Source organism: Erinaceus europaeus, chromosome 19 (assembly GCF_950295315.1).
Source record: "Erinaceus europaeus chromosome 19, mEriEur2.1, whole genome shotgun sequence".
Classification (NCBI taxonomy): Eukaryota; Metazoa; Chordata; class Mammalia; order Eulipotyphla; family Erinaceidae; genus Erinaceus; species Erinaceus europaeus.
In genome coordinates, this window is record NC_080180.1 from 23,976,060 (window position 1) to 23,993,379 (window position 17,320).

At 41.5% G+C, this 17,320-nt stretch overlaps 1 protein-coding gene across 1 annotated transcript in view; it reads right to left on the minus strand.

Moving 5' to 3' along the window:
* Positions 1-3,519: 3,519 nt before the first annotated feature.
* The window catches only part of DSTYK (dual serine/threonine and tyrosine protein kinase), a 70,455-nt gene continuing 56,654 nt past the window's right edge, over positions 3,520-17,320 (minus strand). The window contains exons 6-13 of the mRNA XM_060178721.1: positions 16,118-16,294; positions 14,814-14,943; positions 14,152-14,308; positions 13,604-13,736; positions 9,360-9,473; positions 7,754-7,868; positions 5,208-5,342; positions 3,520-4,074 (exon numbers count right to left, since the gene is read on the minus strand). Coding sequence (XP_060034704.1) covers positions 3,887-4,074; positions 5,208-5,342; positions 7,754-7,868; positions 9,360-9,473; positions 13,604-13,736; positions 14,152-14,308; positions 14,814-14,943; positions 16,118-16,294 — 1,149 coding nt within the window. The 3' untranslated portion in view covers positions 3,520-3,886. The remainder of the gene's footprint in view (positions 4,075-5,207; positions 5,343-7,753; positions 7,869-9,359; positions 9,474-13,603; positions 13,737-14,151; positions 14,309-14,813; positions 14,944-16,117; positions 16,295-17,320) is intronic.

A 17,320-nucleotide genomic window follows, 5' to 3' on the forward strand; every position in this document is an offset into this window, starting at 1 on the left:
TTCTGTGCAGTCACCACTCTGCAGCCCTGCTCCCTTAGACTATGCTTTCCAGCAGGAAGACAGCTTTTCCAGCCTCTCTTTGGCAGGTCAAGGAAAGAAACCAGAAAACGCATTCAAGAGCTGACAGCCACCAGCTGAAAGTTCCGTCCATCCCCTATTTGTCCCGCAATAGTGATGCATCCTTTCCTCCACTGCTTCCTTGAATTTAGTGTTAAAAACTAGGGGAGATGCTACTGCTTAGGCTCTGTCAACTTCAAGTTGATGGAGTCACACATGACTCTCTTTGGTCTGGGAAAAGCCAGTGTAGGTCTCCTTACTACAGAAGTGAAAGACCTACTTAATCAATGAGCCCGTCTTTGCAAAGGACTATGGGAACTAGATGTGTTGTGGAAACCACACCAGAGTACTGTATTCAGCACTGTATAAGCATTCCTTAGCCCACGCCTGACTGGGCACAGGTCACAGCTGCAGGACCCCACACTCCACTGAGGTCCCCTGATTGCTCTGCAGGAGGGTCCATCACCATCAGTGCTGAAGCAAAATCAACTTCAAGTACATTAAAAATGACCAGGTCATTATTTTCCAGTTGGGGTGGGTTGTCCTAGCGGACTATCTGGATGACTACAGTAAGTAAGGGTAATTCTTTCAGTTCATCCTTCTTTCCCCAGACACTATTTGACCTCACCATTTGGAAGCACATATTACCAAAGCTCAAAGGTAAACTCTTCGGGACTTTGGTGACATTAGCCCTCTGTGGCCCAAGTGCTATCAAACAGCTGTGGCTGCCTAGTGTCTTCACAAATACTATACAATACAGTACATTGTTGTGGCATTCCATCACTTTAATAATGGGTGCCGAGGAACAAAGAATTCAACATTAGCTAATAATGTTACAAAAAGCAAAGTATACACACTTTATACACACATATTCCTGCACTCAGCCTGCTGAGTGTTTAAATAATACCTCCAAATATCTTCATGTGGACTTTGGCTGGCCTATAAACTTTCAGGAATATTTTGCACCTTTTCTCAGAATACTTTTTTTGTAAAAAATAAACTGTAATACAACTACTCGATTTAGGATTAGCCTCACAACTTCCACCCTAGTCACAAAGGCAAAAATTGTGGGGAATCTGCTAGAAAACTGGTATCTGAAAGTAGTCACTGGAAATAAATTGAAAAAGAGGTCTGAAAGCATCACAGGTGTGGATGGGTGTCTAACCTAAGGCTTCCCAAAAATGTTAGGAATGTCGTCTCCACCATAGGAGCAGAGACCTTCTTACAATGAAAGTTAAAAGAAGACAATCTGGAAAAGACACTTAGATGTAACCTTTTTTGAAGTTTCATAAAGAATAAACTTATTCTTTTACTGTTGAATGTAAAAATTAATTCCCCAATAAAGAAATAAAAAAAAGAATAAACTTATTCTGGTTGGCCTCTCTTTCCTCTTCCTATCTGTCTGTCTGTCTCTCCTTCCCACTCCCACCCCTCTCTTTTTTCTCTAAACTTATAGCCTGGCCCTTGGGAAGCACCATCACAGCCCCCAGAAGGTCAAGGAATCAATCAATGCTATTATTACTAGAGTGGTTTGAAGTATATAGATAAGTTTTAGACGTTTTAAGAGATATACTAAACCTTCCACCAAAATAAGGCTGGAGCTTATAGAACTGACACTGGGTTTGTCATTTTATCATTTCTAAGTAAAAAGGACTGTAGCATTATATGGAGCTTCAGCACTACGAGTCACAAGTCTTAGGGGCCTACTACATTCAAATTTATCATAAACAGACCCCAGGACAGCGAAAGTATTAAGGACAATTTGAAAAATTTTATCTAATAAATCCCATCTATACCCTGACAAAATTTTCTTCACGTCATATATATATATATATATATATATATATATATATATATATATATACTTTTATATATTATCATAATTACCAGTGCACTGTTCAGCTCTGACTTAGTGTGGTGTAGGGCTTGAATGTGGACTTGTGGACTTTTGGAGCCTCAGGCAAGAGAGTCTGTCTGTATAACCATTACGCTATCTATCCTCTACCTACTTCTCTTTTTAAAAAAATTTTAATTTATAAAAAGGAAACACTGACAAACACCATAGTATAAGAGGGGTACAACTCCACACACTACCCACCACCAGAACTCTCTATCCCATGCCCTCCCGATAGCTTTCCTATTCTTTATCCTCCTTCTCTCTGCTTTTAACCTGAGCACTGCTCAGCTTTGGTTTATTTATTGCTCTGGTGCTGGGAATGGGAGCCTCAGACATAAAAGTCTTTTTGCGTAACCATTATGCTGATTCTCCCACCCAATGTCCTGTCAGTATACCCATAATCTTAACTAGTTACTCAAGGAGCTACCTCACATACTTGGGGGAGGCACAAGCACAGATGACAGGGCTTAAGGATTAAGAGGGATGGAGACTACTCACACTTCTAGAAACTAGTCTTTCACCTGACTGTTTTTCTCAAACAGGACCACCTGGCTTGAAGGAGGTCTGAAGTCAAGATCGAAGACATACCCCTGTGCAACCTGTTCCCTTTCTTTGCCTGAAAGAAGAATTCCTCTCAAGTACAATTCATTACACACACACACACACACACACACACACACACACACTCTCTCTCTCTCTCTCTCTCTCTCTTCTCCCTCTCTCATAAAAATACCATCACTCCACTTCCCAGTTGCATGAAAGAGAAACTTTTCCAGATACTAACACACAGAGGTGAGGTACACACTCAATCTAGATTGTTTCACTTGGCTGGCTCTACCCCCACTTTTCTTTTCCCTCTTCAGAAAGTATATTTAAAATAAAGTAAAAAAAAAAAAAAAAAAAAAAAGACAAATCACAGAAGAAACCTTGATTTAAAAAGCTTACCAATCAAGCTTTTAAATGTCAGTGTGTTAGATTTAAACATAAAGAGTTTCTAGTTTTTTAGAAAAAGACAAAAACAAAAAAAGAGCTGATACCCATCTGGTGGGTTTGCCTAGGTGCCCATAATCTCAATAGTCTCCATTTCTCTTGTCTCGCTGACTAAGTTCACACTGGGTCAATTTTACTCAGACACATACTCCAAAGTACCAGCACTTCCACATCTTGAGACCAAAAACAAACAAGCAAGCAACAGATATAAGACCCAAGGATAAAAGAACAGATTCTCGTCTGAGTTAGCAGTAACTCAAAACCCAACAGCACAAGTTTGTACACATACACCTTTTCTTTTTGTGGCTTCTTTTTGGACATAATGGTGAAACCTTCCTTAGAAATCAGGGATATTCACCCTTTAAGTGCAAGGAAAAGATAAATACCTTTGTTTCTAGCCCTTCCTTGGGTGGGTCTCTGGCTATTGCAACCTGCAATCTCTGGTTGTGGAGAGCCAGGACCAGGCAGCCACTAGTGAATATTTTGTTCTTATGTTTTAACAATCCCAGAACTAAGTTTAATTTTCCCAAGGTTTCTGATGATTGAATAGAACCAAACTACTCCTATCTAGAGTCAAAATTATAGCTTTTAATACTACTGTCACTGTAGTGTCCCTGCCTGTCTCAGAAACATACAGTTAACAGACTGTGATAACATTTGCCTCCTCCTCAGCTCTGAGGCCAGAGCACTACATACTCTAGTCCTAGACAAGCTTTTGCTAAAGGGATAGCTTGGGGCATCAGTGAGCTGCTGGACATGCTCAAGCAGCCATCCATGAGCCATCTCTGCAGGGGGGTAGGGGGGGGGAGGTGTCTCAAGTTGCCCAGCAAGCATGGAGTCCCTTGGAAGCACTCTGTAATGAATAAATGCCAAATTATCCTCATGGCCAAAACATCATGGGGAAGAAAGAAAAAAGAGAATGGAAGAAAAAGGACTTCAGTTTCAGGTAGAATCACCGAGTCCTCTGTTTGGCCGCTCAGAATTTGACTTGCATAACCGGTCCATGATGCCCTGGAGCATGGGCTGGACAATGCCCAAGAGAGGTCTCTGAGAGGGGTCACCATCCCAGCAGGCTTCCATCAACTGCCAGCACTCCTCATCAAACACAGGAAGGCGTTCTGGGCGAGCCCCTGGAGATAGAGACCAGGCAATCAGATCAGAGTCAGTGAGAGAGGAACCAATATGAGGAAGAGGTATGTCAACTGCACACAGGCTGAGTCCCAGTTGGGAATCAAGATACTCTAATTTTTTACTTTGACTGCAAACATCAAGATTAGAGCCTAACAATAATGATAAAAAAAATCAGAAAACAAGTTGAAGGGACTTGAAAAACGAATCTGGGAGGGGTGGGGGGACTTTATTCCATTGCTCCCAAACTAACTTTCTCATTCTATTTACTTCAGGTAGAGAAGGGGACATAGAGAGGAGAGACACTACATATCACTCCACCATCTATGAAGTGTTCCCATGTAACATCTTTTGTGCTCCAATGTGGCTCCAGGGCTCAACCCCAGACCCTCAAACTCAGTAAGATATGCATTCTACTGGGTGAGCTGTTTCTTGGTCCATGAAATATAAATTCTAAAGAAAAAATAAATACAGACACAGTTTTTTAAGTATCCTCTCCTTTTTTTCTTTTTAGATTTTTTTTTAACTTTACTTGTTTATAATTTGATAGGCTAGGATAGAAAGAAACTGAGAGGGAAGGGGGATAGAGAGGGAGAACGAGTCAGAGAGATACCTGCAGCACTGTTTAACTGCTTGTGAAGCTTTCTTCCTGCAGGTGGGGACCAGGAGCTTGAACCTGGGTCTTTGCACATGGTAATATGTACACTTAATAAGGTGTGCCACTACCTTGTCCCCAGTGAAAAATAAACTTTTTGAGATAGTTGTGTACAATTTTTTTCCTAGGAAAGGTTTGTCTTAAGTATCTTTTTGGGGTTGGGGAGACAGCATAATGGTTATGAAAAAGACTTTCATGCCTGAGGCTCCAAGGTCCCAGGTTCAATCCCCAGCACCATCATAAACCAGAGCTCAACAGTGAGTGCTCTGGTATTTCTGTGTCATTCTCTCTGTATCTCTCTATCTCTCTTATTGAAAGAAATATTTATAATAAATGAATAAATAAATAGCTTTTTTGTTCCATAATATTTAAATGGATATGGGGTTCAGCTGTGAGCTGGCTGGAGAGGAAGCTGGAGGCCCCTGCAGTGGCTGGTCATATCTACTCTCACAGGGACAAAGTAGGGCTTGTGGCTCTTACCTTTCCTCACATTGTTCCAGAGATGGTCTTTGCTGGCACATCTCTCAAATGCCTCGGGGAGCTTGACAGAGCCTGAGCAGATGTACCAGAAAAGAATGCCGAAAGCATAGACATCCACGGAGTTATCATACTTCCCTACAGTGAAAAGAGATAACAAATAGTGATCCAAGGAGAGAGATGAGCAGCATCACCACCAATGCCATGGCACTCTGCAGTGCATCTACAGAGGTCCTCACATACTGTTTTTTATTCTACAGCTTTTAGCATCCATCCCCTTCCATAACAACCTGTCAGGCAAGACACATTTATAATACATTCTAAATCCCATTTACAGAACAATAAATGACGTGAGGGAGGTCAAACTGACATTAAAAGAGGCAAGACTAGAACGTGACAAAGGAGAAAGGAAAGGCTTTTCATTTTAATGGGACCGGCAAACGAGATTAACACCAGAAAATCATGCCAGGAAAATATAAGTAGGTAGTCGGAAGTTATAAAGACTTTTAAAGTCACACAGAAGAGTCTGGATTCAGCAGGCAGCAGGAGGTCAGCTATATTTGAAAACAAGAAATGACCTGGGGGAAAAAAAAATTTTAAAAAGATGAATCTGACAGCAGTAATATGTACTGTATAAGAATCACCAAAGAATTTGAAATATAAAGTAGTCAACATAAATAATAGCAGTGGAAATAGAATTTTTTTTTAATTTAGAGAGCAAAAATGATGACAGTCTACTTTGTTCCAATGTGGTAGGAGGGATAACAGCTCTCCAGTTAACTCCTACCCCTCACGCCTATCACCTGGTGAAGAGCCAAGAAAAGGCTTGTGTATGAGACTAATTAGAAAAATCCAAATTTACTGTTAATTTTAACTCATACCAATACTAGTAAGTCTTCTCATTTTCCCTAGCAATGATACAACCATTTCTCATCCACTAAGGCTCAAAACCTTAGAATCATCTTTCAGCCCTACCCATATGATGTTAATAACAAAGTATTTTAAAAATATTTTTCAACTATTTAATTTTGACAAGACACAGAAAGAAACTGAGAGGGAAAAAGAATAGAGAAGGAAAGAGAGACAGAGAGATACCTATAGCCCTGCTCCACTGCTAATAACAAAGTCTCACCCACTTTTTCTCTGAATTGATCTCAAATCTACCTTGTTGGTATGTTTTAGCACCTAGTCCTGGAGATAGCCACCACTGGTCTGCCTGCTTTAGATCTTGCCACTTACACCTCCTCTGTTCCTAGATTAATCTTCCGTAAACAGGTTCTTCTCATCCTTCACCTGCTCAAAGGCTGAATAGCTTCTTAACTTCTTCCACATCAGCCTTGCCTCTTATGCATGCATTTTAAGTTCATGGTGCTTATGTCTGACCTTGCTTGCTACTATTCCCTGAGTAGAGTTCTTTCCTTCCAAGCTTACATATTCTGTGGAAGTTCTCATATCCTCTCTTCCCCAGTCTCCAGAGTTTCCTATCTTTCACAACACATGATTACCTCTAAAACAGAAAGACCAAGATTGCAATCCAGCTCAGTTTTGGAGTAGAATCCTTGTTTGGCCTTGACATAACTTTATCCATGATAATGGGCATAAAAATATGTCAGCATCACCATGGAATTGTTGTGAGGCCTAAAAGTAACAAAGTCTATGAAAAAAATACCCATGCTACCTATTTAATAATATTTGTGGTGGTTCTGGAGGTGGTGCAGTGGATAAAGTGTTGGACTCTCAAGCATAAGGTCCTGAGTCTGATCCCCAGCAGCACATGTACCACAGTGATGTCTGTTTTTTCTGTCTCCCCTCCTATCCTTGTTATCAATAAATAAAATAATAAAATGTTTGTAAAGGCCAAGTGGTGGTACACTGGTTAAGCGCATATATTACCATTAGCAAGGACCAGGGTTTGAGCTCTGGCTCCTCACCTGCAGGGGGATACTTCATGAGTGGTGGATCAGGTCTGCAGGTCTGTTTTTCTCTCTCCCAATCTCTCTCTCCCTTCTCAATTTGTCTCTGTCCTATTCAATAGAAGGAAGGGAGGGAAGGAGGGAAGAAGGAAATGATTGTTTCCTCCCCAACTACCATTTTTTTTTCAAGATCTGATTCTACCTGAAATCACAGCTCCACCTCAAAAATCTTGAACACTTCAACCTTCACTTATCCCTTCTCTGAACACTAATATACACCATGCAGCATTTAATTGAGCACTTAATCACATGCTGTCTTATACTGCTTCTTAATTATTTACCACTGCTATTGACAGAGGGTAAGTCCTACTACATAGGAGTTATTCAGTCAATACTTTATGACTAAACAATTGGCTAGTTATGGCAGTTAAAGGACTAATAGCCCAAAAAGACATCCAAAAGAATAGCTATTTGTACTTTTCTTTCTTTCCATCTACCTCCCCAGTCTGTCTTGGGTTTCCCCTGCCAGTGCTAGGTCTATCAGAACTTGTGGATATTAATTGGTTTGTGGGTTCCCTATACTCAGGGTTAAAGTACAGAGCCCTTCCCAAGCCCACTGCTCGCCACTCAGCTCACCTGTGAAAAGTTCAGGGGCCATATGGATTGGTGTTCCCACAATGCTGCCTGACATCATGGCCTCTGGCTTGCAGAATCCTAAGTCAGTGATCTTGGCACGGTTCTGCTTGTCCAGCTGCCATCAAAGCAGGGTTAGAGTTATCCTGGGTCTGTTCTTGCATACAGTACTCAAAAGTAGGTGTCTATCTCAAAGCAGTATTGAATTAACCTCCTCCAACCTCCCCATCTCCAGATTCATTCCCATTACTGTCTCCTCAGACAGCTGGCAGTCTGAAGGTAGTGTTTATCCATTTTGTATCCCCAGCACTTAGAAAGTTAGGAGCTTAACAAAGCTTGAAAAAAAATGAATAAGTGAAGGATACCACAGGAAGTATTTCAGTTCTTCATACTTTTTCTCTGAATTTTAGACCACAGAGCAGAAAAGTTGGTAAGTAGAGGGGAGGGGAGATAGCTCAGCTGATAGGCTGCATAAGTAAGGCCAATGTCATATAAGAAAAAAAGACGTGAGTACTAATCTATATTACAGGAGGCTAAAGAAGCATGACCACAGAATGCATTATATAAATCCTTTGTTTGGAGCCTAGATCAAAGAAATCAACCAGATTTAGGAAAATTGGACATACTTAGAACAACCAGGAAATATTAATACAGATTCTATATTAATTAATAGCAATGTATCAATATTAACATTTTTACATGTGATGTTACTATATTAATTACCTAGAAGAATGCCCTTTTTAAGAAAAGTATGTATTTATGTGGAGATATAAAAAGTGGGGGCAGGGGTAAATAGCATAATGGTTATACAAAGAGACTTTCATGCCTGAGGCTCACAGTCCCAAATTCAATTCCACCATAAGACAGAGTTGAGCAGTGCTCTGTTAAAATAATAATAATAATAATTATTATTATTAATAGTAAAAAATATATATTTTAAATAATTTCTTTTTTAAAATATTTTATTTTATTTATTCCCTTTTGTTGCCCTTGTTGTTTTATTGTTGTAGTTATTATTGTTGTTGTCGTTGTTGTTGGATAGGACAGAGAGAAATGGAGAGAGGAGGGGAAGACAGAGAGGAGGAGAGAAAGACAGACACCTGCAGACCTGCTTCACCGCCTGTGAAGTGACTCCCCTGCAGGTGGGGAGCCAGAGTTCGAACCGGGATCCTTATGCCGGTCCTTGTGCTTTGTGCCACCTGCGCTTAACCCGCTGCGCTACAGCCCGACTCCCTAAAACATATATTTTAAAAAGGGGGGAGACACACTAGAACATCAACTGGATGGCTTCACCATATAGATGACTAAAGCAAATGAGCTTGGACAAAGAGTATAAACCAGAAGGGTATATGGAATTCTACTGTACCACTCTTCTAACATTTTGTAATTTCAAACTTTTCAATAGTGATGGGAGAAAAAAACCTCGAGCAATGTAAGATAACTCTACTATGCAACCCTCACTCCCCAAGAGTTATATCCAGGATATCATCCATCTTCTCTGCTTAATTAGTTAATTCTACTCCTTTCCCATCACGCTTTTCCTGTGACTAAACTTACATATAACACCACCGAGACAGGGTGTTATCTTGGGAAAACAGCTCTTACTTACCAGCACATTTTTTAGTTTGATATCACGGTGGACAAGTCCCTGGCTGTGCAGGAAACGGATTCCTTCCACCACATCTAGTGCTATCTGCAAACGTTTCTCCAGGGTCAGCCCAGCCTTGGGGAGACAAAGAATTTACTTGTTACTGACAAGGCAACTCTTCAATTGAACTTGCTTAAACCAACTAAAGAGTTCCTTCAGGAGCCAGGCAGTAGCGCAACGGGTTAAGCGCTGGTGGTACAAAGCACAAGGACTGGCATAAGTATCCTAGTTCGAGACCCTAGTTCCCCACCTGCAGGGGAGTTGCTTCATAAGCAATGAAGCAAGTCTGTGTCTTTCTCTCTCCCCCTCTGTTTTCTCCTCCTCTCTCCATTCCTCGCAGGTAGAAAAGGAGGAGAAGAAAGAGGAGGAGGAGGAAGGGTAGGGGTAAATATCATAATGGTTATGCAAAGAGACTCTCATGCCTGAGGCTCCAAAGTCCCAGGTTCAATTCCCCTGCATGGTCACCATAAGCCAGATCTGAGCAGTGCTCTGGTAAAAATAAATAAATAAACAAACAAACAAGAAGAAGTAGAGGAAAGCAATTAAGAGAGGGAGGCAGAGGAAGCCAAGCTATGAAGGTCTCATAAAAAATCCTGTGGAGGCTCTTCATAAGCCACTTAGACAATCCCCAAATGTGATTGGAGGTATAAATTCATTTCTGCCCCTGAAGAAATTGTGGAACAGCCCTTGAGACAGTTTCTTAGTCCTTTAGAAAGGTTTACCTTGGGGCTTGTGCAGTGGTATACCTGGTTGAGCGCACATTACAGTGCCCAAGGATCCAGGCTCAAGCCCCCAGTCCTCCACCTGCAGGGGGAAAGCTTTGCAAGTGGTAAAGCAGTGTTGCAGATGTCTCTCTCTTTCTCTCTATCTCCCTACCCTCTCAGTTTCTGACTATCTATATACAAATAAATAAATAAAGATAATAAAAAATATATTTAAAAAGGAAAGGTTAGGAGTCAGGTGGTAGCACAGCGGGTTAAGCGCACGTGGCGCAAAGCGCAAGGACCAGCTTAAGGATCCTGGTTCGAGTCCCCGGCTCCCCACCTGCAAGGGAGTCACTTCACAGGTGGTGAAGCAGGTCTGCAGGTGTCTCTCTCTCTCCCCCCGTCTTCCCCTCCTCTCTCCATTTCTCTCTGTCCTATCCAACAATGACAGCAATAAAAAACAATAATAATAACTACAACAATGATAAAACAACCAGGGCAACAAAAGGGGAAAAAAATAGCCTCCAGGAGCAGTGGATTCATGGTGCAGGCACTGAGCCCCAGCAATAACCCTGGAGGCAAAAAAAAAAAAAAAAAAAAAAGGAAACGTTTACCTCTATTGCTCTTCGGTCTGGTTAGCCCAGTTTGGTTACATGGATTAAACACCAAAGTTACTAATCTTACTTCTATCCAATTTCCCATTTAGGGTCTTGAATTCTGAAGTATATTATATTATTCAAAAGCTGAAGTATGGCTTTCCAGTTAACTTGTGGGAAAAAATCAGAAAGCACTGAGCTTCACTCTTCTGGAATGAGAAGGGAAAGCTACTTGGAGAATCATTTTCCTTACCATGTTTCCTTATCATGACTCCTATAAGCATTCCTAAGATTTCCCGTTTTACTTCTGAAAGTTTCCATTTAAACTAGTACAAGAGGAGTCCGTGAGAAGGAATCCGTCCAGATACTTTGAGATTAGTTTCCCACACTCCCTTTTACTAAGTTCCAACTCAACAGACAAAAGAAATCTCTTCACTTTCCTTTTAGTGGTTGTTTTAGATGTAAGAAATATAATACCAACTGAGGGTACTTTATCTTTATTCACATAAAACATTTTTAGCTCTATAATGGAATTTGAATCCTATGTACGTTCTTAGCATTTTTGGCCTTTCATAATTTTTCCCCTAACATTTCCTCATACAGTAACTTCCTCCATTCTTAGAATGATCCAACTGATCTAATGTGTTGGTATCTTATTAGCCTTCAGATATCTGGGTGTTGCCTTTGTCATTCTTCTTGTTACAGTCTCTCTCCCCCTCTCTCTCCCTCTCTTACCCAACTCTCTCTTAACCTTTTATTTATCTAATTATTAAACAGAGAAAGAGAGGAAAGGTAGAGAGACAGAGAGAGACCTCCAGCGCTGCTTCATCACTTATTAAGTTTCCCCCACTGAAGAAGGGGACTGGGGGCTTGAACCTAGGTCCTTGTGCACTGTCATGTATGTTCAACCAAGTGTGCCACCACCTAGTCCTCCAGTCTTTTAATTCTAACTGCCCAAATTTTAACTATCAAGTATTTTATCAAATATCAAATTTGGGGAAATATTTACTTACAATAATTTTCTTAAAAGCTTCTGGAAATTGTACATTTTTATATATTCTTATGACCCCTTATACAAGGTATTATACCAAATAGTCACTAATAAATGTTTCTTGACTGAATGACAAAAATTGGCTTTATCCACTGAGAACAGAGAAGAGAAAAATACATGAAGTAAAACTTTCTGCTCTTATGAGTAGTTTGGAATTTTACAGTCACCATCAGAAGTAAAAGTAATGAATCAATATTCTGGATAGAAAGAGAAATAAAGGCAAGAGACAGGCACACTTTAATGATGACTCTTTAGTCCCTATCAGGCCAACCCATTACCTGGGGCCCCAGTCAGGGAGTCCTGGGATTCCCACACAGATATGATGAGACTACACCTCTAACAGATCCCTCTCTCCAGTCACTGGTCATCTCTATCAGAAACAACATGGTGGACCCCTCTGGGGTCCCCTATAGGACCTTGCCCTCAATGTGGATCAACAACTGTAGGAGGGAGGTTGAACAACATACTCTACCTACTATCCGAGGAAGATGGGTCCTGAAACTAGTACAGCCTGTAATGTTCCTAGCCATGACCACAGAATGTGAGCTCAGACCTACAGGAATGAAGAGCTTACATAGGCTCCTGTGCTGAATATGGGCCCCAGATCAAATCGATGGGGTTTATAATTAACAATATTTATATACTTTCCCCATATTTGGGGGCTACTCTCTACCCTGATGCAGCTTTCTAGTCCTTTTTCCAACTATGACACCATCTCCCCAGACAATAACTTGAGTCCACCTGCATATTAGATGTCAAGTGAAGGCAAAAACTAGTAAAGTCATGGGCCCCTTGGAATATACCTAAAATAGATCTCCTAGCTTTTTCCAAAATGGAGACCCTAAATCTTCATCTGCAATATTCTTGCCTTTAGGTTCAGGATTAATCAACAGTTTGTTCTGCTTTATATCTTAACTCTTTTTCAGCCACCAGGTTCCACATGATACCATGATGCCAACATGACTTTCCTGGGCAGAGAACTCATGTGCCCTGGAGCCCCACTTTCCCAGATCACTGCCCCACTAGGGAAAGAGAGAGACAGGCTGGAAGTATGGATCGACCTGACAATGCCCATGTTCAGTGGGGAAGCAATTACAGAAGTTAGACCTTCCACCTTTTGCACCCCACAATGATCCCAGGTCCATATTCCCAGAGGGATAAAGAATAAGGAAGTGTGGTCCAGGAGATGGTGCAGTGGATGAAGCATTGGATTCTCAAGCATGAGGTCCTGAGTTCAGTCTGGTACATGGCAGCACATGTACCAGAGTGATGTCTGTTTCTTTCTCTCTCCCCCTATCTTTTTCATTAATAAAATTCTTTAAAAAAAAATAGAGAAGCTATCAAGGGAGGGAATTGGATACAGAGTTCTGGGGGTGGGAATTGTGTGGAAATGTACCCCTCTTATCCTATGGTCTTGTCAAAATTTTCATTTTCTGATTAAATAATAACAAATAATAAAATAAAATAAAATAAAACAAAGTGAAATAAATACAGGTGGTGGCACAACTGCTTGAGCATACATGTTACCATGTACAAGGACCCAGGTTCAAGCTCCTGGTCCCTGCCTGCAGGGACCAGGAGCTTCATGAGTGGTGAAGTAGTGCTGCAGGTGTTCCTCTCTATCTTCCCTTTCCCACTCAATTTCTTTGTCCCTATCCAATAAAACAAAATAGAAATTAAATATTAAAAAATATATATTCTGAGGAATTTTGAAAGCTTTCAGTAAAGGCAGTAAAAATTGATTTCCCAGAATGACTTCTGAAGTAAAGAAGAGTTCTGGATAAACAACAGATGAGAGGCCTGAAAGGAGCCTTGAGTCTGGTGGCCAGCTGGGTCTCCTGCCTTTTGCCTCACCTTCAGCCCCGTGTAGAGGTCCCGGTGCAGCCGCTCCATAATGAGCAGCACAGCAATGCTGGAGCCACCGCCATAGTTGTAGTCAATGACTGAACCATGGAGATCCACTAACCGTTCATGCTTCGGCAGAGACCTGTGAGAAGCAGAGAGGGTTGGGCTACATTGCTCTACCTCTGATCTGCAGGGCATGTGCAAAGAAATAGCCTGGAGATCACACTTGTTCCAGATCCAGAAGTAACAGCCCTCAGTGCAGAGAGAGGTTTCTCTTACAAGAACAAAGAATCATGCGATCTCAAAAGTGATAGATCTCAAAGACCAAGGTAGAAAGTTAACTGAAAGGAATGGTTTTAAGAAGTAAGATGGTGGGGAAAGAAAAGTAAGGGCTTTGAACAAAGCACATTTCTGGGTCAGAAACAGAAATGCTAGTCTATAACACTAAGACCTAGGTTAGGAGAGGAGACATGTTATAACTCTCGATTAAAACATTTTGATCAGTATTTTGACTTCTCTGGATCTTTTCCCATAGAGATAAATAGAAAACAACCTACCTCATGTAGTGAAACTCCAAAGCCAGGTCATTCCAGTGCTTCTCATCTGGAGGGACAACCGATTTGAGGGCACAAGGGAAGCGTCCCCCCCAGTTGTCACACAGGTACACCACACCATATTGGCCCCGGCCCAGTTCCTGTCCCAGTTTAGGTTTGTCTACAAAATACAGAAAGAGAACAAGAGGGATAAAAATTTTGTGGGCAACGTTCCCAAGATTCCTTTAAAAACTGATACTTATTTTATGAGAGAGAGAGAGAAACAGAGCTCTACTGTGACATATATGGTGTTGGAGCTTGAAGCTGAAGCCTCATACATACAGGTCCTGAACACTAACCACTAAGCCACTTCCCAGCCACTGTAAGATTCTTAGGTGTGGACCTGCCTAAAAGCAGGAAACTGTAAATTACACTAGAGGAAGAAATGTTGGCATTGTTCTAAACAGCTGAAAGTAACCTAACTAGTTTGATTTAAATAAACTTTAGTCATGCTATTTGAACTATAGCAGGACCAGAAAGACTTCAGGAGATAAGAAACATACCAGTGGGTACCCAGGCAGCTTCCTATGGAAGCAGCTTTAGGCACTGGGATTCTCCAGGGCTGGGCATGGGGGTGTGAGATATCCAGAACCCTCCTCCAGATGACTAGGAAAAAAACAACTCACGATGCAGCAAGACATCCTGTAAAGAGCGGCTTTCCAGAGAAAGGCGGGCCAGGCGTGGAGCATGGTCCTTCCGAACTCTCAGCCACAGATCTTCAGTTTTCTCCAGTCGGCCTGAGTGGCCAGCTTCCAACTGGGTGGGACACAAAGAAAAGAGATATGGCCTACCAATTCCCGTCTGTTGCTTTCCTCACCTGCTATATAGGGAGAATTCTACCTACCTCTTGAAGATAATTATACAAGAGGTAGGTAGAATTATCAAATAGATAATAGGTAGATAATTATACAAATAAACTGTCCAAACATATTCAACAGAAAGTCTAAAAACAACAATGGCAACAAAAGGGAATAAATAAATATCTATAAAAAAAAAAAAAGTCTGCCACACAGTGGGCTCTGAGTAAGTACTCATTTTGGCTCCTAGATACATAATACCACAGACACAGGCACACCCAAAGAGGTAAGTTGAGGCCATATACTTGCCAACTTGCAAGGAAGTTACAAAATCATACCTTTCTATAACTCATTCCTAAAAAGCTACATCAAATCTTTTAAAGAAATCTACCTACCTCTCAATTCCATTCCTACTTAGTAAAATGAGGAGAAATTAACCAAGTTCCTTCCACTCTCCCCACAATTAGAAAAACAGACATGTAAGGCTGGGCAATAGCTCACTTGGTAGAACACACACCTTACTATGTACAAGGGCCTGGGTTCAAGCCCCGGACCATCACAGGTGGCAAAGTAGTGCTGTGGCATCTCTCTGTTTCTCTCTCTCCCCCCCCTTCTCTCACCTTTTTTTTTTTTCTACCAGGGATATTCTGGGGTCCCATGCCCTGCTTTCTGGACTCTTAGAGGATGAGAAACAGAGACAGAGAAGAGAGATACCATAGCACTAAGGACTGCTCCACCATTCGTGAAGCTCTCCCTGACTCCATGTGGTAGCTGGTGGTTTGAGCCTGGATTCTTGTACATGGTAAAGTGTGTATTTTACTGGGTAAGGTCCCTTTTCACCCCCTAGCTTAAAAAAAGGAAGAAAAGAGAGAGAGTGAGAGAGTGAGAGAAAAAGGTCACTGGAAGTAGTGGAATCATATAGGTAAGTTCTACTGAAAATTCTGGTAGCAAAAATGAATAAATAAAAAGAGCCATGTAAAACTTACAAAGCTTCCTATAACGTTATATTATTGTTTAAGAGAAGAGAAAGAAACACAATGATCTCCACATGATATGGAACAGAGAGCAAAACATTTTCCAGTGGGTGAGTCTGTCTGTGTGGTCCAGCTGTGACTCTGTCCCTACGTACCCACCTGCCGCAAAGAGGCTGCAAAAGCCTCATGAGAACTATTGAGCCGAGTCCGGAACTGGCTGCAAATGCTCTTGGCCAGCTTGGAGGCACTGAGGCTCTCAATGGCTTCCTGGGCTACCTTCCTCTTCCATTCTCTGGTGATGGCAGGTGGGCTCACCCATGTGATGCGCTGTATGATCTGTCAGGATAAGACAGTGAGAATGTTGAGGGATTACAGACAGGAATCACCAGAAAGACCCACACCCTTTTACCTCTCGGTTACCCACTCATTAGGAACAGACAGAAGTCATTTCAAGATTCTTCTCCAATGCCATTACCTCAAAACCAGGAGTCACCTTAAAGGAAAGCATTGTTCCTTAAAGAACAACATGCCTAGATTATATGTTTAAAAACTTGGGGCCTGGCTATGGTACACCTGGTTAAATGCACACATAATAGTGTGCAAAGACTCAGGTTCAAGTCCCTGGTCCACATCTGCAGGGGGAAAGCTTCGTTAAGTGGTAAGCAGTACCGCAGGTATCTCTGTCTCTCTCTCCCCTCCCCTCTCAATTTCTGTCTCTATCCAATAATAAAATAAATATATTTAAAAAATTAAAATCCTAAGAACATGATATTCAGTGCCAGGGTGTGTCAGATAAAGTCAGCAAACAGGGTTAATAGATAGCATAATGGTTATGTGAAAGACTCATATCTGAAACTCTAAGGCTCTAGGTTCAATCCATAGCACAACCACAAGCCAGAGCTGAGCAGTGCTCTGATCTCTCTTTTTCTTTCTCTCATTAAAATAAAATAAAATGAGAGTCAGGCAGTAGCGCAGCGGGTTAAGTGCACGTGGCGCAAAGCGCAAGGACCGGCTAAGGATCCCGGTTCAAGCCCCTGGCTCCCCACCTACAGGGGCATCGCTTCACAGGCGGTGAAGCAGGTCTGTAGGTGTCTATCTTTATCTCCCTCTCTCTGTCTTCCCCTCCTCTCTGAATTTCTCTCTGTCCTATCCAACAATGACGACAACAATAATAACTACAACAATAAAAAAACAACTAGGGCAACAAAAGGGAATAAATATTAAATAAATAAATATTTAAAATAAAATAAAGGCCAGTAAGTATCCTGACTTCCCTGGGCAGACGACCTCACCACTGTGTTCCGGAACCTCACCTCTCCAGAGCCATACCCCACTAGGGAAAGACAGAAACAGACTGGGGTA